Source organism: Macrosteles quadrilineatus, unplaced genomic scaffold (genome assembly GCF_028750875.1).
Source record: "Macrosteles quadrilineatus isolate MER2022 unplaced genomic scaffold, UCM_ALF_1.0 Scaffold_1__1_contigs__length_201487025, whole genome shotgun sequence".
Classification (NCBI taxonomy): domain Eukaryota; kingdom Metazoa; phylum Arthropoda; class Insecta; order Hemiptera; family Cicadellidae; genus Macrosteles; species Macrosteles quadrilineatus.
The window spans coordinates 105602016-105629960 of NW_026542594.1; the positions used below are offsets into that span (position 1 = coordinate 105602016).

General features: G+C 35.8%; 1 protein-coding gene across 1 annotated transcript in view; it reads right to left on the reverse strand.

Moving 5' to 3' along the window:
- Positions 1–27945, reverse strand: part of LOC129005434 (serine/threonine-protein kinase D1-like) — a 159239-nt gene that overhangs the window by 51982 nt on the left and 79312 nt on the right. Inside the window, exons 6-8 of the mRNA XM_054434359.1 lie at positions 13399–13522; positions 13009–13141; positions 3100–3285 (exon numbers count right to left, since the gene is read on the reverse strand). Of these exons, the coding sequence (XP_054290334.1) occupies positions 3100–3285; positions 13009–13141; positions 13399–13522 (443 nt within the window). The remainder of the gene's footprint in view (positions 1–3099; positions 3286–13008; positions 13142–13398; positions 13523–27945) is intronic.

The following is a 27945-nucleotide window of genomic DNA, read 5'->3' on the forward strand; positions in this document are numbered from 1 at the left end:
AGGCCCTGCCGGATAACGTTAAGTTATATAGGCCTAGTTTCAAAATAACACTTGAAAGATCATATCTCAACAATGACGATTGATATTTTAAACACATAGGCCTAACCAGACACAGTAATTAATTAAAGTTACTTCCTTGCTTAGTCTAACCAATCAATGACCATGCCAGCCTAGATCTAGTGTTTTCCATTGACATGGGTGAACAAAATCGCAAGAAGGTTTACTAATCGAATCGATAGGTAGTTTCAATCAATAATAGCGTAGCCCAGTTAAGAAACTGTACCCCAAAAATCTTCCACTATTTTATATTACAACACCTAGCCAAGAACCAACAGAGAAAACACAACAAACAAAAGAAAACACAACCGAACAACCGAACCGACGACGACGACGTGGGACGTGACGACGATAAGAAAAAAGACACTATGTATGGTTAGAAAAAATGTCTCTTTAAGAAAAATCTGATTGGCATAGGCATTTAATAGTATGCTATAACAATAATATTGAAAATTAATAATATAAAAAGCTCAAGACAATGTTAACACCACTTATTTTTAGAAATCCATCATGCCACCCAAGTGATGAAGTTCGGCCCAAGGACTAAGGTCTTAATTCAAGCCTACTAAACAAACAACATAAACACATGTAAAAAGTTAAAACATGTAAATACCTAAAATATTGTTATCGATTATAATACATTTGAGTGGATATTTTTAAATCCCATATTTATTTCCTCAGATGAATATTTTTTTTTAATAATTATAATTTAAAGATTTATTATGCATATAAAACAATTGGCTAATATAATATACCTGCACTGTCTACTCCATGGATGAAAGAAATAATAGAATTCACTTCGGTCTCTTTGGTCTCTAGAATTCACAACAAAGTTGTTGGTCGTAAAATGTAAACAAAAAAAAAGAAGAAGAAGGTAGCTCCTAATGTTATTCTTATGGGGGAAAATTAAAATGGTTTTTTTAGGATTTTATAATTATTACTGAACAAATAATCTCCAATAACGAACTTAACCAAGATAATATGATAAAGAACCTTTGTGCAAAACATCAACTTCATATACGTAGTCATTCTCGAGTTTTTGGATTTACATGAGATGCATTTTACACCAGTATGAGAATTCACTTCGTTCATTCAATTACAGGCATAGCTTCTTCTAAAATATTCATTTCCCGCTTAGCTCTATCCATCGCTTCAACTAAATCTACCAACTCATTTAAAGTTAAACGTGAACCATCTTTATTTATGCCTTCTGGCCACCTTTGCCTGATTTCAACTTCAAACTGTGGAAAGTTAATACCACCAGCAAATCTATCCCTTACTCTTTCCTCAAAATACCTGTTGCATTTACAGTGGGAGGCCAAGTCTTTTAAACGTACGAAAAATTTGAAAAACTCTCATAATTTCCTCTCACACATTTTTCAAAGTATAGTCTCGCTGCAAAGATTGTTTTACTAGGTTTATAATTATAAACACACCGAAATGTATCAAGCAGTTCAGTCATTGGTATGTCATAAATTTTCCTAGGTAAAAAAAGTTTGATAGGTCCATTTTGAGGGGTACAGGGCCAACATTATGACCTTCTGACCTCCTCAGTTTCATCACTGTCATCACCCGATCCCTTTGCCTTGCACATCAATTGGAAGTGAGCTTCATATTCAATTTTATTTTTCATCATAGGGTTCATCATAGGTAATTTTTCGCGCCGTGACCGTGAGTCATTTCGACGATCACACCAAGACCGCGGAATCATACCGACGATCGCGCCGTGCCCGCGGAATCATACCGACGATCGCGCCGTGCCCGCGGAGTCATACCGACAATCACGCCATGACCGCAAGTCATACCGACGATCACGCCGTGACTGCAGAATCATACCAACGATCGCGCTGTGCCAGCGGAGTTATACCGACGATCACGCCGTGACCGCGGAATCATACCGACGATCGCACCGTTCCGGCGGAATCATACCGACGATCGCACCGTTCCGGCGGAGTCATACCGATGATCAGGCCGTGCCAGCAGAGTTATACCGACGACCACGCCGTGACCGCGGAATCATACCGACGTTCACGCCGTGACCGCAAAATCATACCGATGATCTCACCGTTTCGGCAAAATCATACCGATGATCTCACCGTTCCGGCGGAATCATACCGACGATCGCACCGTTCTGGCGGAGTCATACCGATGATAATGCCGTGAACGCGAGTCATACCGACGAATACGCTGTGACCGTGGAGTCATTCCGTCGACGCGCCATGACCGCGAGTAATACCGACGATCACGCCGTGACAGCGGAGTCAAACCGATGATCACGTCTTGACCGCGAGTCATACCGACGATTACGCCGTGACCGTGGAGTCATACCGAAGGTCACACCATGACTGCGAATCATACCGACGATCACACCGTGACTGTGAATCATACCGACGATTGCGCCATGACTGCGAGTCACAAGTTTCTATACCTGTAAACTTTTACCCAATTTTTTTGTTTATATAGATCAGTGCCACAAATGGTAAAAATTGATTTTCTATGTCTTTTTAGGTAACTGCAATACTCAAGACTTGCTTTTTATGCACAGGAAAAAATCCCGCCCCGTCCCGTCCCGAAAATAGGAAGGCAATAATATTCCCGTCCCGTCCCGAACTAAAAATTCTATCCCGTCCATCTCTACTTTTAGCTTTTTAGTGCTATTAAACAATAAACATCATAGTACAAACTTGTTAACAGCTGAAAAGATTCTTTAATTCCTTTTAAATATGAATACTCATAAGGTTAGCGTGGGAAACTCCAGAGCAACTGGGGCGGAGCCAGAAAGGATTTTTGAGATAAGTATAGGCTTATAGGTTAAACGGGAATGTGAGGTATTATCATGCCAAATTTCAGCCCAATCCGACCAGTAGTTAATGCTCTTATTTCCTGTAAATATAGGATATTCGCTAAAATGGACAGGAAAGCCGTTTAGAGTGACACAACCCAATATTTACAGCCAAAGGACGCTTTATAGAACATTTTCACAAAGTCAAAGAATTGCTACGACTCATGTTAAGAGTTGTAAGGTTACAAGCAGTAACTTACTGGCATTGCTGGCTACAGGCATGAGCGCGTGGCGGATGCTGGTCTCCCAACTCTTGGCAAGATGAGCCCCCACCCCACTGTCTGGTGGAGGTAGCTGTATGTTGGGCACTGAGCGACCGTACAGTGGATCCTCTCCTACAAGGTACTGCACATTGCTGGTGTGGATCTCAAAACAGTGCATCACATCTGCAAATACAGTCACAGGCATACCTAACAAGGAAAACTACTAGTCCAGTAAGTATCATTTTTTAAGTAAGGGCAATTATTGCGTATAAATATATTCGCTTGTACGCCAGAACGTGGCTCTTCGCCACTTATTTGCATTATTTGTGAACATAATGGCACCATTTTCAGCTCTGTAGGTGACAAGTATGCTTCGCTGTGTGTTTTTAAAATCCATCAAATCTCCTGCTGCATGGAAGATAAGGTCAGTTATACATTGTTTTGGTTACAAGAAGCATATCCGTTGCTGAAATTCATCGCTAGATGACTTAAGTTTAAGACCCTAATGCAATGATAGCAGGGAAAGTGCAGAAGTAGGATAGGGAGTTTAAAAATGGCCATGAAAATGTTCATTTCAGAAAGACTTTTGTGGGTACCCAGAAACCAATATACCAAAGGAAAAAGGATTTCACGGCAATTTTTACACTCCATATCCATAACCCATTTCCCCACTTTGTCCTCACTCATTGCATTAAGGCCAAAGCCTTCAGTCATCTGGCGATAAATTTTGGTAGGCTATCAGATATGTTTCTTGTAACAAAAAAAACTTATCACCGACTCGTACGGGGCGGGACATTCGGTGTTCAAACAAATTGTACAAACACACAGCGCACATATCTGTTACAGAGCTGTAATTTGTGTCATTCGGTTCACAAATGGTGATGCCAGTAAGTGGGGAGGAGCCTTGTTGCGGTTTACAAGCGAACTTTTTGAAATTATAGGCAAAAACGTCCTTTAACCCTAGAGCTGGCACTAGTGTAACGCTGTACTGGCATAGGGATATTATTGATTATGTAATCATTTTTAAACCATCATAAAAATGAGAGATAGCAACATAACTATGGATTATCTATATAAATAAAATTATAGTTTTGTCTGTACATTGCTTAGAATCATGCAGTTTTTGGTTATTTTTATATTTCAGAGGCTAAGAAAGCCGAAGCGAGTCTTATCTCAATTTCTGCCTGTCTGTCTGTTTGTCTGTTTGTCCATTCTGTCATTCCGTCTGTGTCGCCAAAATGTAATTTTACGCGGCCTACTCCTAGAAAACTAGAGTACCGATCAAGGTTCTAATCAATTTTCTGTATTTACTGGATTGGTGAGAGTGTTTTTGGCTATAAAAACATGGCCTCGCTTCTTTGAAAACAAAATAACAAACCATTAAAAACCCAATTTTGTTTGATTTTTTTCAAATTTTCTCCCAATGTTTACTATTACAATGAAATAACGATCAGCTGTTTGGATTAGTTCTCACTTCTAGCTGTCACTGATATGTTTACATTAAAAGTTGTTTACAAATACCGCAACCATTTCCGATCAAGTTTTGTTAGCACATCCAAACCAAGTGAGATTTAAAACCTTGTGCCTTATTTAACCGGTTTAATTAATCGCAAGTGCAACGATTGTTCTTGAGTTTTGATAACCGGGGAAAATACCGTGAATCAGTGTTGTATTAGTGCTGGGAAACTTAAATTTTTTTAATCATCGTCACCAATAGCTTAAAAAAAAGGTTTCCACTCATTGACGGCGCTTCAAGGACAGTTGTGTAAAGTGCAAAGTAAAAAATCACAACTGCAGTGGGTGATCATTGATGTTGCTGCGATCTTGAAAGATCTTTCTAATTCGCTGTGATCATAACAGAGGTTTAACTCACAGATGTAGCTAAACTCGCAACTCGCTTTTCCAATGTGTCACTTTTGGTTTCTACTTACTTACATTTCGACAACGATGTCGGTACTTTTCCTACTTAGGAAGTGAAACTACAAACGTCCAAAACCCCAGATTTGTGCGTTTTTTTGTCACATTTCCTCCGAATGTTTGCTAGATATATGTACCGATTATTGTTTAGAGATTACGTAATCTTTTAAATAAGAAACCTTTGTTTGGATAAAGGTGGTTTCTTCAAACTGTCATTAATATGTTAACATTAAAAGTTGCTTACAAATAATGCTATTAATGGGAAACAACTTTGATTTTCGAAAACTTAAAAAAAAATTAAAACCAAGGTAGATTAATAACTTTGGTACTGCACCACATCAAGTGAAAGTTTATTTGAACAAACCATAGTGAGTTTTTAAAGCTTTACGTTGTTAACGTTACATGTTTCATGTTTTGTGGCCTGTGTATTTATTTATTTATATATTTGCCAACGGATTAACACCTATAATACAGTTTGATTAGAAGGTCAGTTTGAATTGGTCGTAAGTACTATAGTTCTTTTCTTAAATGTAAACGTTGGTATTTGGTAATACAACTTTTCCTTAGAACCGGTGGTAGCAGTAAGAATCATTTTTACGTACAAACACATCACTATTTACAACTATAGTTATCGTTAGTGCTGCACCTTATTTCTTATTAAATTTAATTGATGTCTTGCAATATAATTTTTTGCGTTTTCTCTCTGGACTCCACAATGTTAGTTTATGCTATGAAAATGATAAAACATTAGTGAAAGATTTTTTTTGCAAACCATCATGAATTTGTAAAGCTTGGCGTTGTTAACGTATAAATGTTTTGTGGGCTGTGTATTTATTTACTTATTTATATATTTGCCAACGTATTTACACCAATTTTATTGGCCTAAAATAAAATTATTACTAATTAAGGCCTAAAAAACGGTTATATCATAAAATTTGATGACACTATCAAAAGCTTCAAATAATTATTTTGTTTGTGTTGGTTAAAGCGTAGTAAAAACTCCCCTAATTCAATTCTGTATTTGTGTGTGTATGACTGTTGGTAACGCATTAATGTCCTTATTTCTCAGTGTTTCGTGGAAAAGACAAGAGCACCTTTGTTAATGAAAATTTCAACCCGAATACAGTTTGCAGTAGTGAGGTTGAGGTAGTATTTAAACTACTTTTAACCAGTGTGAAAAGTAACTTTCAATTACAGGCCTACCTTAGGGCTATGCCTCATAGATCTATAAGGCAATTCCTTTTATCATTAGATATCAAATATGCACTAACACGTTCGGGTGACATTTAATTGCGAAGCATTCGTTTTGGCTTGAAACTGTCAGATATTGTATTTGCGAAGGTTTATATGTATTCCTATACAGTAATAGAAGAAGTAAGAAGTATACAGTAAGAATGAAATTTCAGTTCACACATGTATCGATTTTAGAAATTAAAAAAAACCACTAGAAATTTAAAAAATAAAAAATCTTCTGGATGGGATGAAATTCCTATTGAATTAATTAAAAATGTCATAAGCCATATTGCAGAGCCTCTGTGTCTAGTAATCAAACAATGTTTTGATGAAGGAATTTTTCCCTATCAATTAATAAATGCTGAGCTGAAACCACTTTTCAAAAAAGGCTCAGTAATGGACCCTGATAACTATCGTCCTATTTCAATACACCCATCTTTGTCTAAAATCTTTGAAAAAATTGCTTACAACCAAATCTATTCATATTTCGAAAATTATGATTTAATTACCAATAAACAATATGGTTTTAGATCTGGGAAAACACTATATCTGCTGTCTCAGATTTCATAAATCAGGTTTTTGATGGCTTGGATGGGTCTCAGAGCACAGCTGCGGTGTTCTGTGATCTATCCAAGGCATTTGATTGTGTAAATTACAATATATTAATGAGTAAACTTAAATGTTATGAATTTTCTGATATGGCTCTGTCTTGGATGCATTCATATTTGACTAACAGACATCAAAGAACAATAATCGTAAAAAATGGTAAAAAATGTATTTGAGTAAAAATTTAAAAACGTTCGTTTTCAGGGAAAGCACTTTTAAAATTTGTTGTTCCATTTTTTGAAACTTTTACCATTTTTTAGCGAATTTCCCATATAGGGAATAAGCTATTACCGTAGTACTCATGGTAAGACCTGGATGCGGGACCGATTTTTTGTTTGTTTTGAGGTCCCTAGAGGCCAAAAACACCATCCGTTCAAATTCATATATATATATATATATATATATATTTATATATATATATGTGTCCGTCAGCACGATAACTCGAGCAAAAATGATCCGATTTTGATGAAATTTGGTACAAACGTGTAAACCTACGTCTATTCGAACGAGTTCGCGATCCAGCATGATCGGACCATGGGAACGGGTGTTTACGGGGGGTTTTATGGGGTAAAAATAGGTTTTTCCCAATTTTGACCCAAAAAACATAAAATTTAGTAATTAATTTCCAAACCATTTTGTAGAGCTTCAAAAAACAAATAATTTAGTATATTGAAGCGTTATTATGCGCCTAATGGTTACGGAGAAAATTCCAAAAAATTGTAAATTTAAAATTCCCATGTTATTCTTATGGAGAATGAGTAAACTGTTGTAGTTTGCTTGTTTATGAACATATTTTGATCAAATTTGGAAAATGTTTTTATTTCTTAATAACTATTAACATTTTACAAAAAAAAAAACAGTTTTACCCTCCCTGATGCAGCAAACCTAAGTACTTGTTAAACTAATTCTATTTAAATCGGGAATAAATGTTATATTTTTAAGTAGACATTTCAGTGTAAATCCAATCAGTCAAATGGAAATTCGCTTAGTCTGCAGGTTTGCTGCGGCGGGGGTATTTTATTTCATTGACATTTGAAGTTTCATAAAATGTCCATGGTAACGCAATATCTTTGGTGATTTTTTATTAATAGAGCATCTTTGATGGAAAGACACGAAATTTTGTCACGACCATCACGGACATAAAACTGAATATTAAAAATAGTTAATATTATATTTGGTCTTTCTAGAAAAAAATAAAAACACTCAACCCGAAAAATCATTGTTTTTATAGGGGTGTGCTTCTTTTGTGTATAAAACATTAAAATATGATGATATTTTAATTTTTGAAATTTTTATGATATAAATCATCAACGTGATGGTCAGGGACAAGCGGTAAGGTCGTGAATTGTCTGGAATAATCTGAATATTTCTAAACAATCCTTTCAATTATATTGTTAGTTATAATAAAAATATGTGTTTCAATTGAACTGAAGTGTTCAATTTAGAATGATATTTAAGTTATTGTCACGACCAAGCACAGTATAATCCATAAGGCTGGATGGGTCGTGAAAAAATCTGCGGCGGTCGTGAAACTTTGGTCGTGACATTACGTGTTATTTGGCTCTGTTCTGGCGGTAGCCCTGCACCTCATGTTCGAGGATACAAAGTGGACTTCTAGGTTAATGTAGCAATTGAAATATCATATCAACAAAAATTAACACCACGTCTATTTCATCAAATGACTACGTACGGTCATGGACACACCAAAATTACAAAAAACACAAACTTACCTTTATTAAACTTATAACTACTTCTTTCAACACAAAACGACTGGCAAAAAAAACTTGACGTACACCCCGAACTAGTCTCTAAAATGAACTGACGCAATCGACGCCAGGGTTGCCACTGTCGTGCTCCAAAGTTGAAAATTTTTCCCAAATGGTCGTGACGCCAAATCGAGGGACGGACTTATTTTGTCATGGTAGTCAGTTTGCAGTGACAATAAAATTATAATATGCTCCTTTTTTGTAAGTTTAATAACTATTAATGACATAAAAATATGGCTTTATATATTTTGGCATGAATAATTAGTCTAAAAACAGCGTGAAAGTTGGAAAATGTACCCTAGGGACACGTCATGGTCGTGAATTTCGAGACTTTAAAAATACGAAAAAAATACCTAGAACCTATTTAAAACCAAATAAATGTGTGTAACATGTTGCCCCTGACCCAAAAAATATTAAAACACATAATAATAAAGTACAAATCCAGTATCTACGAAGTAAAAGGCCAGGGACATGAAAACGTACGTTTTGAAATTTTCACTCATTTCACAGTGGCTTAACACTAAATGTGGGGTTCCTCAAGGGTCAATACTAGGCCCCTTGCTATTTTTAATATTTATTAATGACTTACTTCAAAATGTATCGTCTAACCTTATCTTATGCTGATGACACTAAAGCAATATTTAAATCAAATAGTTTGCAAAATCTTAAACAAGAAATCAGTCTTTCTATTCTTAATTTATCTAATTGGTTTACAGCCAACGGGCTAAAACTTAATAATTCTAAAACACAGGTGATGTTATTTCAAACAATTCAGAATAGGCAAAACTCCACTGTTGAATTATCGTATGATAATAATATTATATCCTTTACTGAAAATGAAAAATTTTTGGGTTTAGATATCTATAAGAATTTAACATGGAAAACACACATAAAAATGGTAGTTGGTAAATTAAATACGGCTTGCTTTCAAATGTATGTTTTGAGAAATGTAATAGATTTAAAAACTAAACTCACAGTGTACTATGCAATGTTCTTTTCTGTCTTGCAATACGGGATTGAATTATGGGGAGCAACTTCTTATTCTAAAGCAGTTTTCAAAATTCAGAAGAAATTTATAAGGATTTTATCATTTATGCCTAAAAGAACCTCATGCAGAGCTTTATTTGCTAAATATGAGATATTAACTTTGCCTTCACTTTATATATTTAAAATGATGGTAAATTTTAAAATTAATTATCAAATGTACAATGATAAACAAATCAGTCATCCGTATCTTACACGCTCAAAAAATTTTCAATATCCAAGACATCGCCTTTGTATATATGAAAGATCTCCTTATTATATGGGATTAAGGCTTTACAACAGTCTACCAACTAATTTCAAAGAAATTAACAGTATTTCAAAATTTAAAAATGATTTCAAACGATACCTTTTACAGAAAAATTATTATAAGATTTCCGATTATTTAAATGATAAGTAAATATATTTTAGTTTAAGCTATGTGGATTTCAGTTTTGTTATGTAACTTAGTGTTTAAGATCTCTGACAATATCACCTGTTTCCAGCTAACGCTGGATCTGTTAAATGTTTTTGTGATAATAAAGTAATATTTCATTTAATTTCATTTCAATAGTTTTGCCAGCATATCTTGGAAAATGCACACTAAATATGCCAACCAACTCCTGTTCTGAATATAAGGTTTCAACTTACTATAAGATTCCCGTACGTAGAACGGGCAAACAGCTAGTTATATATCATTTTGTTCAGAATAAGACAAAGAACAATAATATAGGTGGATTACATGGTTACCAAAAAAATTTTTTTTAGTTTTTCCGAATTGTAGGCATTATTAATTTTTTTATAAAATGTTTTTATATTCCGTCGTGTAGCTAAGTGCAGGTAAGACCAGGGTGTCTACTACATTCTGGATAAAAAATTCATGGACAATTCCCGTACATTTAAGGACACTTTGCCGTAACCTTTGTCGGTGTCATTAGGCCTACCGAATAATTTTCCTGATTTGTCAAACTGTATTAATCTTGTTATTCACTGTAGTTGTACCAGAGAAAAAAGTAAATAATAATAGATAAGAGTTAAAAATTACGAAATAGAAATTTATCGAAAGTAAACAAACATACGCCTACCTATACTTTAGGTAAAGCTTTTATAGTGTAACAGAGAAACGCAATCATTGTCTCCTGCGATAGCGACAAATATCTCCATCCATCACGTAAACTTCATAACATAGCTTATCCGATCCAGGCGGATTAATTTGGCATGATTCGCCCTGGCACAACGTTAGGATCTCGACTACTTTTGAAAAAAAAATCTTTAATGCATATTGTTACTCAATTCTTAGTACAAAATCAATGTACGGTAAGCGGCTATTAATAAGCAATAAGCACAGAGTAAGATTATTGTATTTTCATTTGTAAAGTTAATATCGACACATAGCTATCATTAGTTGTTTATCTTAGGCTCAATTACATTTTCTTAATATATTTTACAGCTCTTTCAAGAATCAAAATACCCAGGCCTAGACCTAATTATTTAGGAGGGCCTATATAAACTGAGTAACAAACAATGAGGTTATAATAGCAGCAAAGTTACTATCATCATTCTAGTTCATAAGATTTTGATTGCTTAAAGCATACAACTCAATAAATAAATATATGGGAAACAAAAAACATTGAAACCTGAATAGCCAACAATATAAGACAAAGATACAGAAAATGCAATGACATAATTTGAAACCAAGCAGGCCTACATAGTGATAAAACATTAATGCAAACAAAATGCTTGTGGTTTTGTCAATTGAAAGATAAAATGTCCATAAAAAAGGGGTTAACTTACATAATAAGACTGTAGATTATTTACATGTTTAATATGAAACCATAAACAGTTTTATGGCACTAGGCACTGGCCGCGGCAAATTGAATCTTCAAGCCGAAAGTACAAGTAAGAAGTTAAATTTAACAGCCATTATAAAGGTATTATTTTCAAGATAAAATAGGTTTGGGATCTAATAATAATTACCCTAGTAATAAAAAAAGAAGTTGTAAAGGAATAAAAGTGATACAACCTTTATGAGCTAGCTGCTGAGTCAACAGTTCTTGGAAGTTCTTGACTTGACACTTGATTGTCGTGATAAAATATTAATGGGTTTGAGATTGTTAATGGGATTTTTATTGCATAATTACTCTAGTAATAAATTATGAAAATGTAAACAAACATCTGATAAACCTTTTATGTGCTCCTAACCAACAATCGATCAATAAAATTATGGCCCATCAAAAATTTAAGGACTTTGTCTGGCATTTAAGGACAATTCCCGTACATTTCATGGCCAGTAAAAATTTAAGTACAATTCCCGGTTTTCCCGGATTTCCCGGTTGGTAGACACCCTGTAAGACTTATCATCATAAGGTAAATTGTAAAGTTGTAGTAAATTTTGTGTTGATTCCAAAAATAACTTATATAGTTTGTATAGCTTATTTTGTGTACCGTATTTTGTTTGATAGCCCTATTATTATGTTGATCGTACCCCCGCGCTAGTACCAAATAATCATCCAACCCAGGTCATGTACAAAACCGTACACCTTATACACTAATATATTACATACAATCACATGCAAAGGGCCTATATCTAAAATTTTATGAAATTAGCTAATGAATAAAAAAGTCATGCAAAAGGTTATTTATTTACTTACACACATAAATACAATGCCTCCAATAACATTATTCTGATTCGCTCGACATCACGCAATTCACTTGAACGATCTCTATAGTTCTTTTCCATATTCAAAAATAGTGCATATTACCCACTAACATGTTAATTCACTTTATTTAAATACTTACTACAAATAATAACACTAATAAACGCATAAAAATAAACAAAACACATCCAAACGTTGCCGATCGACACTGTTTACTGTTTATAGCGGCAGCGGCAGACGACGAAAACAATAACAAGCGATCGCGATCTTTTACATAGAGTTCAAATCACTCCAAAGAGGTATAAAAATTTTAAAAGTATTGTAAATAAGTACTATAACTCATGAATTTTCGTTTGATATGAGTTTTGAGGCGTTTTTAACGGATTTTCGGCCAAAAAAAATGCATAAACATTGACGCCTGCATTGGCGCCACACATCCAACGTTACATCCGGCATTGCCATTTTGGCCGAGGCCGTTCGCGCCGTATATCCGGCGTTTGCCGGCGCTAGGGTTAGTAAAAAAACCGCCCTAATATATTTTATACTTTCTTTTGTTGGTTTAAAAGTTTTAGCTACTACGGCACCGAATTGCCTAAAAGTTGACAATAAGTGCAAATACATTTTATACTAAATTATGAACAGTATGGTTGTAATATGGCGTGTAGTATGATAAAGTTATGGAAAAATTATAATATACCAGTACATACCTCCTTGTTGCATAGTGGCAGGTTCAACTGATAGAATTTCGGCCAAAGGAATCTCCTTATAGTATTTTGACCCCGAATCACTTTGGAATAATGTAATGCATTTTGAATCCAACCGCCAGTAGTGCCTCTTCCTCTGAAAAATAAAGTAAAAATTTGAAAATATTATTTGAAGAAAATGAGATAATTATTATTTTTTTGGTGAGCAGGAAAAAACATTAAGTAAACTGAGGGATCTGTTGGGCACTTAAAAATGGTTCAAAACTTGACTCCAAGACATAGCGAATAATGGAATACCCTTTAACCTTTCATTACTTTGTAGCTAAAAATTTGAAAATTTGCTTGTTTTATGCTTGTTTCTGAATATTCTTTATGTATAGGCCTATTAATTACCATTCTGTCTTTGGTGGTGAAATGAACCATCCACCCTTCCTTGAGCACCTTGGACCCTCTTCTCTTTGTGTGCTTGACTGACTGTACTATCCTCATCAGGGGAATGTTATTGCTAGGGGAAGAACTGTAAAACATATAAAAAAACACATTTCTAATAAGTACAAATTGTAATTTTCAGACCAGTCGGCAAAGTAAATTATACAGTATGTGCACTTTAGTCGTATTGGGTAAAAAATTTAATTTCAGGTACTGACTGAATACGACACATTTTTCATCTTTAACTTTTTAAACAGGTTAATAGCTTCCTAAGAATATCACAGACATCATATTATTTCAAACCTGTGATGGACATAAAAACAAAAATCTTTTGAGTTATCTTTATCTTGAATGGGGTGAACTTGATCCTTGAACTTGAGGTGATCTGTCCATAAAAGAGAGTTGGTTTCCCTGTATATGCAATAAGTTTGCAAATTGAAAAAGATAGGACAAGGATATCATTTTTGATTGTTTAAAACTATCCCTACAGCATTTAGTAATTATTACTATCAAGATTATTTATTAATCTTACAACCTCTTTCTGCAATCAGAGTGATGAGTAGAGGATGGGGCTCCCTCCCCCCGCCAATAATCAGGTTCGATAATCTTTTGCAAAGTTCTTGTATCAGGTTGAACAGGTAGGTCAATGGTAAAATTATCGATTAAATAGAAAGTTTCATCAATATGTTAAAATACTATAGAGATTTTTACTTTTTAAGTTACTGAAGTTCTTATTAGCGAATTTCCCCTATAGGGAATAAGCTATTACCATAGTACTCATGGTAAGACCTGGACCCAGGACCGATTTACTTTTTCGTTTTGAGGTCCCTAGAGACCAAAAACACCACCCGTTCAAATTCATATATATATATATATATATATATATATGTGTGTGTCCGTTAGCGCGATAACTCGAGCAAAAATCATCCGATTTTGATGAAATTTGGTTCAAACGTGTAAACCTACGTTTATTCGAACGAGTTTGCAAACCAGCATGATCGGACTATGGAAACAGGGGTTTATGGGGGGTTTTATGGTGAAAAAATTGGTTTTTCCCATTTTTGACCCTAAATACTTAAAATTAAGCATTTTCTTTCTAAACAATTTTGTAGAGCTTAAAAAAACAAATAATTTTGTATATTGATATTTTTGATATATTGCGTTTATATGCGCCTAATGGTTACGGAGAAAATTCCAAAAATCTGTAAATTTAAAATTCCCATGTTATTCTTATGGAGAATAAGTAAACTGTTGTCCTAGTTTGCTTGTTTATGAACATATTTTGGTCAAATTTAGAAAATGCATTAATTTCATACTAGACTATTACATTTTACAAAAAAAAACACCTTTTTACTCTCCCTGTTGCAGCAAACCTAAGTACTCGTTAAAGAAATGTTATTTAAATAGGGAATAAATGTGATATTTTTAAGGAGAAATTTTAGTGTAAATCCAATCAGGCAAATGGAAATTCGCTTAGTCTGCAGGTTTGCTGCGGCGGGGGTATTTTTATTGTTGTGGAGCAAATTTCACCCAGTTGAAAGAAGTCCAGGATCAATCACATGCAGAGAACAATAGTTTGTTGTCTTTTGAACAGGTTTTGCTTCTATATTTATTTATTAACAAACAATGGGACAAGAAAACAAAAAAGAAAGTGGTCCTGGGTCTAGGTCTTAACATGAGACATTCGGTAATATCTTATTTCATTCATGTTTGTTTTTAGCGAATTTCCCTTATAGGGAATAAGCTATTACCGTAGGTCTCATGGTAAGACCTAGACCCGGGACCGATTTACTTTTTCGTTTTGAAGTCCCCAATCCCCATAGGCCAAAAACACCATCTGTTCAAATTCATCTTAATAAATGTGAAAGTTTGTGTGTTTGATTGTTTGAAGTTCAATCAAGCATTAACTACTGGACATATTGGGCTGAAATTTGGCAGATGATAGATCACATTCCCGATTAACATATAGGCATATTCTTATCTACAAAATCCTGTCGGGCACCGCCCCAGTGGCTCTGCATTTCCCCATCTTAACCTTATGAGTATTCATATTTAAAAGGAATTAAAGAATTTGTAGGACTGGGACGGGTGGCGTCGTCCTGTAATCCAGCTACTAGGAGGTCACGAATTGTGGATATTTATAGGGATTCTCTGTGGATGTGATGCTCCCTGGTGTGGATTAACGTCCGCACTAGTGAGTACTACGACTATCCGTACCAATTCGTAAATTACAAGGAAAAAATGTGGTTCGGATTCCACTATAAACTGTAGGTCCCTTAGTTGCCAAATTAGCTGTATGGGCTATTAATTAACAGCTGTGTCTAAGGAACATGTCTACGTCTACCTTAGTCACTAACAAGACTACAAGATCGCGCCACTCATCTAAAGGTGTACTCATCCTTCTACACTCATCCTTCACTCATATTTGGGTTAAAATGCGCACATAGTGGCGTCCCCATCTTAAATAATTGATAATTGAATTGATAGTCAGCTGTTTCAACTAAAAAAGTTGGTTCTATGATATGCAAAAGCATTAAAAAGTTATAAGATTTACCAACAGTGTGCAGCACTATTATTTGTTTGCATTTATGAAAACAGCTAATTTGAACTGTTGACTGTAAATCCTTCAACGTTTGAACTAAGCGGCAACAAAACACTGTAATACACAATGAGAACTGTCAAAATAGGATTGTTTCCATTTATTTTTATGTTTTTAACTTCATGAATCATTTGTGATATTTTGCAAATTTATTTATTTATTACCATATTTGTTTTGTTATTTTTTTGTTAATTATTGTTATTTATTTGTCTATTGTTTTAGTGAAGTGGTAGAACATTATGGCTATGGTAGACGTGTAATATTATAGTATACCGTAAATGTAAAGAAGGAAATTTTATCAAACTGTGTCCTCCCCCCCCCATTGTAAACGCAAAGCTCGAGTATAACTTCAATAAGCATTTTATACTTACAGTATATGCCAACCCCGTACAAAGGACGGGTACTCTGCTAGTATATATATATATAGTCATATCTACTTATGTATAATCTTTGACTATCAATACAACTTCAGTATTCAATAGTCAATGATATAATTCGGTTTTAAAATCTTTGTACAACTAAATCTAGAGTTCTACTGGACCGATTTTATTAATTAATGGGGTGTTGGAAAGCTTTATTCGTGTAGATTTGTAAATAATTATGAAAGTTTGTTTTTATTATGAAAATGAAAAATGAAAAAAAACATGTTCTTCATAAGAAATACATTGAAAACAATGTTTTAACACTTTATATTTGGTTGCGACTTTTGGCTGCTTTTTTTGAGTATTTCCAAGAAGTGCATGGTATCAATTTGCAGGAAAATATATATTTTTTACAGAATATCACCTTCCACTTTGGTCAATTTCCTCACCATTTACTTTGTACAACTAAATCTAGACTTGTACTGGACCGATTTTGTTAATTAATGGGTCATTGGAAAGCCTAATTCATGTAGATTTGCAAATCATTATGAAAGTGTGATTTTATTAAATATTTGTGGTGAAAAAAAAAACAAAAATACATTAAAAACTGCTTTTTAAGGTTTCTGTTTTCAAGTTTTTATTTGAAGCCAGCTTTTGGCTGCCTTTATTAAGTATTTTCAAAGACCAATCTCCCTTTTGCAAAAGTATTAGAGAATATTGTCTTAAAACAACTAATGTCCCACTTTGAACAGCACCGTCTTCTCACTACCCAACAACATGGTTTACTCAAAGGCCGCTCAACAACCACAGCCATATAACAACGGTTCACAGAGTATTACTGGACCAGCTTGAAGATGGCTCAAAAGCTAGAGCTCGTGCGTTTCCTGTGAAGCCTGGGGGTAGGGTTGAAGCCCCTACAAAACCGGTTCTGAACCACTCTAACCACCTACCCCCAGGCTTCACCAGGAAACGCACGAGCTCTAGCACTCTTTTTTTCCATTTCAGTACAGCTTTTGACTGTCTAAACAATGAACAGCTTCTGAGAAATCTAGAAGCCCTAGTAGTAATTGCAGTATGTGCAATTAGCTTAAAAAAAGAGCAAACCGGGACATAAAAAAAAGTTCCAAACCAGCACCAAATTGTTTAATACACTTCCCTCAATATGTAAAAAAAAGTTACACTCATTTGAGTGTCGGGTTAGGGGGGGAGAGGGTAAAAATAGGACTTTTTTTTACTTTTTTGCAAATTACTCAAAAACGGTGCGTTTTTCTCAAAATTCAATGAATTACAAAAATAATCTCTAATAAATTAAATGAAGGTCAGAAAACCATGGACACCAATAAAAAAAGTTTGTAATGGATGCCAAATCGTTGGTTAAACCTCCCTTAAACATATGTAAAAATGTTACACTGATTTGCGTGCCGTTTTTGGGTAGGAGGGGGTGAAAACGGGGTGGGGAATATTATTTTTAAGTAATTTTGTAAATTTTGTAAGGTAACACTTTTTATTTTCCTTTTTAACACAAATATAACGACAATTTAACTAAATATTACTTACCTATCTGAAAAGACAAACCTACCTAGATACGTGAAAACAGTGAACTTTCTACCGTTTGAATTCTTAAGTGTGTTTTATCATTAATTAGTTAATATCCGTGTTACAATAGTTATTTGTGTAACTAGTGGGTGAAGTGGCACATTGCTGCACACGAGAGAAATGCTTACAATTAAGGTTATCCAATCGTTGAACGAAATGGGAAACACTGCAACAGCTGATTGTAATTGTAATATTTTTAAGTGTTGCAAACCTATTTCTAAGCGAACACAGATTACGCGCATAATGAAAGCACGCTGTTTTGTGTTGTTTGGTTGGAATACTGGTGTGCGACAAAGTAAAAACCGTATGACAACGTACGAACTGTGTGACAAAAGTAAGTAAATGCACCAATTAGCAGCTTGTATAGCCAAACAAAATGGTGAATATCTGGTTAACGAATCAATTTTGGAAAAAATGTTATACTTGATTTACCCTTTATTTTGACTCATAGAACCATTTTCCGGAGTTTGGCTGTATACTTAAGGGACACTCTGTATATATTAGATTTTCTATTTAAAAAAGGGGTACGTATAAGTAAGTTTGAATGAATCAACAATATAAGGTCAAAAAAGTTTATATTTTCCTACAGTCACCCGACAAAGTAGGCTTCCTTGCACAGATCATAGTACAGAAAGCTGCTAATTGTTGCATATACTTACTTTTGTCCCACAGTTTCCAACTAAACAACACAAAACAGCGTGCTTTCATTATGCATGTAATCCGTGTTCGCTTAGAAATAGGTTTGCAACACTTAAAAATATACAGGGTTGCCACCATAGTTGGATGATATAATTCATGCAGAATTCATGGTTTTCATTGGTAGTTTAAAACAATTCATGGTCGATGCGCTTATACAATTTCAACACAATTGAGTTTTGCTGACTTCATAAACTGACGTTAAAGAGGCAGTTTCCTTGTGTGTTACTTTTGAATAACCTTTCATACTTAATATACAACTTTTTTAGAGTGATTTATAAACATTCAAAACAAAATTGACTATTCTAAACTATTGAACATTCAAAACAGGTCTAGCTATTCTATATGAGATATTGGAGAAGGAGAAGAATTGTAAAATATATTAAGTCTAGGTCTAATTCAGTCTTTCCACGGGAATAAAACAAAAATCCCACTCACCTAGCCAGAATAGTCCTTTTTTTATCCACCTACATAATTGTCATAAAATGTGGTTTCTGGTTTATTTTATGAACGTACTAAGATATGATGGTTTTAGAGTATGTTTTATCTATGGTTTTATCCAAAAAGCTAAAAAAAATCAGGCGTCAGAGTCGGAAATTTGGTTTTATTGCGCATCCCGTTTCAATTCTGTGCATGGTCTAAAACTTCTGTTTTTGTGATTTAAGTCCCCATACCCCTTTTTCATTCGCGGGGTTAGGCCTACTAATGACTTTTCGTACCATATACAGTCCTCAGGAAGTCTCAGCTGACATCAGCATCTTTGGATGACTTGGAATGAACTAAGCAGTTGATTCTAATCGTGGAAAATGTTAAATAATCATCTCCACACAGTATTTTCATGGTGTTTGTTTCTAAAAACTGCTTTTTAATATGAAATATTTTTTATTTGGAAAGTATAATGGTTCTGGTTGAATAATTGTTCATGATTTTGAAAATTCATGGTCCATTGGAGAAATCCATGCATAATCCACGCCTTTTTCCATGGTCACAAGAATTCATGGATAATTCAAGCTTTTCAAGGTTTTCATGGCTGGTGGCTACCCTGATATATCAATTACAATCAGCTGTTGCAGTGTTTCCCATTTTGTTTAACGATTGGATAACCTTACCAAAACAGGTGTCATATAGTGTTTGAAAGACTAATTATTTATATTATTTATACTAACTATAGGAAAAATATAACGTGTAACCCGAGTGCAAAGTGCCTTTGCTGCACTCGAGAAACCTTCCACACTCGCCTGCAGCTCATGCGTAAGCATTTCTCTCGTGTGCAGCAAAGTGCCACTTCACCCCCTAGTTACACAAATAACTATTGTAACACGGATATTTTACGTAATAACTAATTAATGATAAAACACACTTAAGAATTCAAATGGTAGAAAGTTCAGTATTCACGTATATAGGTAGGTTTGTCTTTTCAGAAAGGTAAGTCATATTTAGTAAAATTTTTGTTAAATTTGTGTTAAAAAGGAAAATAAAAAGTGTTACTTAACAAAATTTACAAAATTACTTATGAATAAAATTTCCCACCCCGTTTTCACCCCCTCCTATCCAAAAACGGCACGCAAATCCGTGTAACATTTTTACACATGTTTAAGAGAGGTTTACCCAATGATTTGGCATCCATTACAAACTTTTTTATGGGTGTCCATGGTTTTCCTCCATTTAAAAAATAATGTTTTTAGAATTTTTAGAAAAAATCACATTTACCCCTCAATATCACCTGAACCGTTCATAGTAGACAGGTATTGTATGGTATCATCTTGTTCGAAATTAGATGTTAATTATATTTGTAATTCATAATATATCAATGAAAATGCACTGTTTTTGAGATATTTGTAAAATAGTAAAATAAGTCCCATTCCTCTCCATTTTTCTTTAAACCCTCCTTCCCAAATCCGACACTCAAATCAGTGTAATATTTTTACACATATTAAGGGAGGTCTATTAAACAATTTAGCACTCATTAGGAGCTTTTTTTATGGGTGCCTATGGGTTTCCTCCATTTAAAAAAAATTTTTTACAACTTTTTTGGATTTTAAGAAAAAAAAACACATTTACCCGTCAATATCGCCTGAACCATGAACCATTCATAGTAGATAGGTATGGTATCATTTTGTTCGAAATTTAATAGAGAGTATTTTTGTAATTCATTGTATTTTGAGAAAAACGCACCGTTTTTGAGTAATTTTTGAAAAAGTAAAAACAGTCCTATTTTCAATCAATTAATTATCAATTATCAATTATTTAAGATGGGGACGCCACTATGTGCGTATTTTAACCCAAATATGAGTGAAGGATGAGTGTAGGATGAGTGGCGCGATCTTGTAGTCTTGTTAGTGACTAAGGCCGACATGTTCCTTAGACACAGCTGTTAATTAATAGCCCATACAGCTAATGGCAACTAAGGGACCTACAGTTTATAGTGGAATCCGAACCACATTTTTCCTTGTAATTTACGAATTGGTCTAATTATCAGGATAGTACTGCGGATAGTCGTAGTACTCACTAGTGCGGACGTTAATCCACACCAGTGAGCATCGCATCCACAGTGCATTCCTATAAATATTTCACCCCCCTCCCCCCCTAACCCGACACTCAAATGAGTGTAACTTTTTTTATGCAAGAAACTTTCTTCTGCCACTTACATCATCAGAAGGAAATAAAAACAAATAAGTGGAACAGATGCAGCGAAGGTAGCCTAGTTTGCTCTTTTTGAATCTCATCTGAGATATGGCATAGAGGTCTGGGGGGATCCACTGCATGCAACATAGAACATTTTCTCATGCAACAAAAGAGGGCAATCAGGAAGGTGTTTGGTTGGCATTGGACAACAATACAGCTGCCCTGGACCGTTCAAAGGGAAAAAAAAACTAACTGTGGTGTCACTCCACATCCGTCAAACCATCCTACATATAATGGCCACCCAACAAACCAGACATAGGGACCTACACCATCACAACACCAACACCAGAACACCAGACATGTATTAGATTTCACCCTTCCAATCCACAAGCTATCACTTACTGAAATAAAACCATCCTATAAAGGAGCCAAATACTTTAACCTTCTTCTAGAACAACTTAAACAACAGAACAATGGAATAGTTCATCCACTTTCAAGAAAAAACTGACAGACTGGCTACTAGAGAGACCTTTCTACACCGAAAAAGAATTAATCTCATGACCTTAAAATATGAACAGTTTCTGTGACCCACTTGTAAATATGACGGCTGGACTATTCTAAAAAAATATGTTAATAAAGAATATTGTCTATTGTCAAGTGCGTTTTTCTCAAAAAAAAAAAAACCCCTTAGAAGCAGTCCAAAACCAGCAAAGAGTAGAATAGAGTTTCAATATTTTGTTGCTTTTCGGACAACGCACAGCTACAGCCAGAAGATACAAGCTGATTGAAGACGCAAGCGGCACAATTTTAAGAAGAAAAGAGTTGTCAAGACCATTTTTAAGCGTTAAACTGCAGTGCTTAAATATTCACAGTGACCATGCTAGAGAGTAGTATCTATCTATCTATCTATCTATCTATCTATCTATCTATATCTATATATATATAATAGGCTAAGCCGTTTTTTGTTAATCAAACTCCTCTGTTATTATTCGCCCGATTTTGACGTTTGAGGTCTCAAAATAAAGGTTAAAACGTGTAGTTGTGCCCAACGATATTAGATTTTTTATTAAGTCGTTGGTAAGGGCGTCAGAGGCCCTTAAAGTCAGTTTTTTCTCCATAAGGATAACATGGGAGATAATTTTTATTTATAAAAACATATGTTTTTGGTTGAAAATAGTCAAAGTCTACTACATAAGAAATCGGTGTGTATTATACCTGTAAATGTATATTAAGTTTAATCATGTTTTGGATACCTTAAAGTGTACTCATAATGGATCATACTACTTTATTTTAATGTGAAGAATAGTAAAATTTAGTTGAGAATAAGTTACCATGATTTACAAAACTGTACTGTAACATTCAAAATCACAAATCTTTGACAATCATTAATTTGACATGAAACAGCTGATCTACCAGACAATTTATTTATAAATCAAAACAAAACAAATCCTCTACTTCAAGTTTGTTTCTATACAAAAATATGTTTTTTTATTAATTGTTGTGTATCCTAAAAGTGGAACCTTAGAAGATTTGGCTGTACACTCTTCAGGTCTTGATCCAATAGCCTTACACACTGATTGATCGGGCAACTACACACTGGAACACTGTTACACATTTGCAGTTCGCGGCCCACAGGCTATCTGTTAGACTTCAGTATTCTGCTGTTGTGGTAAGGTTACACTTCAATATATAGTTGAAATTTTTATGAGAATTGAAGGTGAACGTCTCGGTTTAGGGAACAGCCAAAACTTCGAGCAGAGCTATATGAACCTTCATGACGCAATACATGCATAAGTAGAAAATAAAAGAGTCAAAATAGGCTAAAGCTAATTGATTCCTTATTTTGCCAGCAAGATTGCTTGGAGTTGGATGCCCTGTTGATTTCATCCACCCAAATGTCGTTGAAAGTATACAAAGTGGTCAAATAAAAGACAAAGCTATTTTAGCTCCAAAAACAGTGTCTGTGGTTTGATCAACAACAAAGTTTTGGATAAATTGCCAGGTGAGCCCAAGGTGTACGAAAGCATTGATAGTTTGCTTGCAGATTATTTAAACACACATCTAGAATGTCCAACAGTTTTAGCGAATTTCCCATATAGGGAATAAGCTATTACCGTAGTACTCATGGTAAGACCTGGACGCGGGACGGATTTTTTTTTTCGTTTTGAGGTCGCTAGAGGCCAAAAACACCATTCGTTCAAATTCATATATATATATATTTATATATTTATATATGAAAAATAGGGCTACTATATATAAATAAAGATTAAACATTAATAAACTTAGTACCCAAGTAAAATTATTTATTAAAATATTTTAATAAATAATTTTACTTGGGTACTAAGTTTATTAATGTTTAATCTTTATATATTTATATATATATATATATATATGTGTCCGTTAGCACGATAACTCGAGCAAAAATGATCCGGTTTTGATGAAATTTGGTACAAACGTGTATACCTACGTTTATTCGAACGAGTTCGCGATCCAGCATGATCGGACCATGGGAACGGGGGTTTATGGGGGGTTTTATGGGGTAAAAATAGGTTTTTCCCATTTTTGACTCAAAAAACATAAAATTTTGCAATTTCTTTCTAAACCATTTTGTAGAGCTTAAAAAAACAAATAATTTAGTATATTGAAGCGTTATTATGCGCCAAATAGTTACGGAGAAAATTCCAAAAAATTGTTAATTTAAAATTCCCATGTTATTCTTATGGAGAATAAGTAAACTGTTGTAGTTTGCTTGTTTATGAACATATTTTGATCAAATTTGGAAAATGTTTTTATTTCTTACTAACTATTAATATTTTACAAAAAAAAAAACAGTTTTACCCTCCCTGATGCAGCAAACCTAAGTACTTTTTAAACTAATTCTATTTAAATCGGGAATAAATGTTATATTTTTAAGTAGACATTTCAGTGTAAATCCAATCAGTCAAATGGAAATTCACTTAGTCTGCAGGTTTGCTGCGGCGGGGGTATTTAAACAATATAGAGGTCAGTGGATTGCCAAGGCACAGATTGATTTTAAACAAGGGGGCAGTGTGGTTTTATTGATGAGGAATATCAATACACCAAAGAGCCTCATTAATGGAACAAGGCTCCAAGTGACCAAAATGGTTACCGGTAACAATTTAATAGAATGTGTGTGTTTGAAAGTCCTAACTAGAACAAGTGCGGGGGGACATATTTTGATTCCGAGAATAAAAATGTGCCCGTCGGAAACAAACTTAACATTTAAAATGGGAAGATGCCAATTTCCATAAGCTTTGTCATTGCACAATAAAGCACAAGGGCAATCACTTAAAAGAGTAGTACTGTTCTTGCCCAGACCAGTTTTCAGTCATGGGCAACTATGTGTTGCTTTAAGTAGGGCTACATATTTGATGGTGTACACATATTCATCACAGAAAATTCTGACCAGGGTAATCTTCCTGAAGGTGATTTCACATATAAAAACTTAGTAAGTTAATTCAAGGAAGTACTGTTGTCAATAAAATAGGTTTTTTTGTGTTTATTTTTAAAAGGGGTTTCTTCAAGAAGCATTTTTATGTTCTTCAAATATGCTACATATTGGTTTTATTAAAATGTTTTATTAAATGTGTTATAAAATCTTAAAATAACTATGAAATAATTGATAGCTTATTAATTTACTAAATATAAGACATTTGGAGCTAGAAAATTGATGGACTGCTTTCCTTCTAAGGCTTCATTCATTACTGTATTTTATTTTCGACTCAGAGTCAATATATGACGGTATGAATTTGTTTTCTAAATTCATGTATGTATTTTTGTGGCGCGTTGAGCCGCACAGGTTCACTAGTTTAGTTTATAATTCAGCTGTACATAATAAAACAATTAATTGTCCTATTATGTAAGGATGGACGTGTCCCAAAATTTAAGGAAATTTTGGGAAAAAAATTTTTCCCAATTTTAGGGATTGGATTAAATTTGATTTGGGAATTTTTTGTGACGGGATTTGATACGATTGTCGTTTAGCAGCTTCCCGAATGACGATTACACCGCTATCGCGAGAGATGTTCACGACAGTTCGAACGCAGTCAGCGCAAGTCATTACAACAATAGCGCCGTGATCGCAGAGTCATTTCAATGATCGCGCCATGACCGCAGAGTCATACCGACGATCACGCCGTGATAGCGAGGCATTTCGACGACCGCGAGTCACAAGTTTCTATACCTGTAAATTTTTACCCATTTTTTTGTTTTTATAGATCAGTGCCATAAACGGTAAAAAATTGATTTTTTTTTTTTTTGTAACTGCAATACTCTAGACTTTTAATACCCCCGCCGCAGCAAACCTGCCAACTAAGCGAATTTCCATTTGTCTTAATTGATTTTAAATTAAATATATTTTAATAACATTAGGTTTAACGAGTACCTAGGTTTGCTGCTACAAGAAACTAATAAAGTGTGTTTTTTTGTAAAATATTGATATTGATAGCCGTCACCGATCACGTGGCTCTCAAATGGTTGTTGCGACATCCCGAGCCAACCGGACGGTTAGCGCGCTGGATAATGGAGTTACAGCAACACGACTTTGAAGCTAAGTACCGCAAGGGGACCCTTAACCGTGTTGCTGATGCCTTATCCCGTCAACCGAACGTCCCGGTAACCCCCGTCGTGAACGTCACGTCAGCCGAAGGTTGAGGCGGTACGGAAGCCTCTAGCAACGCCGCACCCTCTTCACGTGACGACTGGGTAGCCGTCCTGTCGAGTAAAGTTAGGGCGAACCCTACAAAGTACCGGCATTACAATGTTCGAGGGGACAAACTTTACAAAACGAAGACCAATAAGGGCAACGGGGAATTGAGCTGGAAGTTATGTGTTCCAGAAGACCTGCAGGCTGAAGTTCTGCGCGAGACCCACGACCTGGCGATAGCCGGTCATCTCGGGGTCAAGAAAACCTTGGCGCGTGTGAACGAGAGATATTTTTGGCCTGGCTGGAGGAAATCCGTCAAGGCATACGTACGTTCCTGCCGAAAGTGTCAAGCACACAAGGTCCCTCAAGATAAGCCGGCCGGACAGATGTATTACCGTAACCCTAAGGGCCCGTGGCATGTTATTTCCACCGACTTGATGGGCCCGCTGTCTCGAGCGAAGAGCGGAAACACTTTTATTCTGGCTTTCCAAGACGTATTTAGCAAGTGGACGGAGATGTGCCCTATCAGATCAGCTACCGCTAAGAACGTAGCGTCAAAGTTCAGGGAACGAATTCTCCTGCGATACGGGTCTCCAGAAGTCTTACTTTGCGATAACGGGGTCCAGTTTGTGTCGAAAGTGTTTAGAGACTTGGCTGAGGATTGGCGCATCGAATTTTGCAACATGGCGCCGTACTCTCCTCAGTCGAACCCCATCGAGCGCCAGAATCGCGTGATCAAGACCATGGTGTCACAGTACGTGGGCGAAGACCATCGCACTTGGGACACGCATCTGTCCGAGTTTCAGTTCGCGTTAAACTCGGCGATTCATGATTCGACTGGATACTCTCCGGCGGTCCTATTACTGGGCAGACAGCTGCGCCCACCGCGAGCCCTGGCGGATTCCCACCTGGGTCTAGCCGACGCGTCCGTCGACGAGTCGTTGGAGGATATCCACGACCGGCGTCAAGCGCGGTTCCGCCATATCTACGACAAATGCCGTAAGAATCTGGTTCCGTCGTAGGCAAGTTGGCACCAAAATTCCGAGGCCATGTACAATACGAGGGCGGATTGGGGCGAATCTATAATCCGTTTCCGACCCCTCGAGCCGTGCATACGTGACAGTACATGCGAAGGATCTAACCGATGCGCGAGGTGGCTTACTGGTGGGTCCACGGACATTTGATTACTCGTGCCGGCATGCGCCGCGTGTCACGATATGAAGGTAGAGCGCGCGATACTTTTAGGTTACTATGTGTTTCCCTTCCTTAGGTGGGTCATATGGTGGCGGGTGCAGTTCATTAGCTTAGAGTTGACGATGCATGTTTGCTTTCAGGTTGAGATCACCCGCTATCACTTTAGACTGCTTCTGCCTTTTTAGCTAGTGCACGATAAGCTTGATTTTCTCCGCTGTAGTAATTGCATGCTTTCCGCTTTCTATTGACACACAATTTTCTGATTTTTCTTACCCGACCCCGACACCGTTCACCCTTCACCATCATCGTTCTCCCGTTCCATCGTTCTCCGTTTTGTACACGAATTTCCCGCTTGAACCATGTACGCATTCGCTCTACGTCCGAACATCCCAGTCGCCACAGATGAGTTGACGACCCTCTACCCAAACGAGCTGATCTCGGAGGGGGTTATTGATGCGTTCCTTTGCATCGTTGAGCGGCGCAGCACGCTATTGGGCATGGCCTCCGTTTTCGCATTGCGAGTCCGTTTCCGTGCTGCCTTTTTGGGTGGGGGCTATGACGCCGTTCAGAATGAACTGGGACGAACCGACCTTTTTAGCCGCGACATCGTCCTGGTTCCGCTTTTGTTGACTCACATCAGCGACGTTGGTCATTGGTCGCTGATTATCGCCCGGCCTAAAGATAGACTCATCCTGGCCTACGATTCGGCCGACACAAACCTCGATGGCGAGATGCGCTGGGTCCTGGAGTTATTCCGGACTCATGCTCATGAC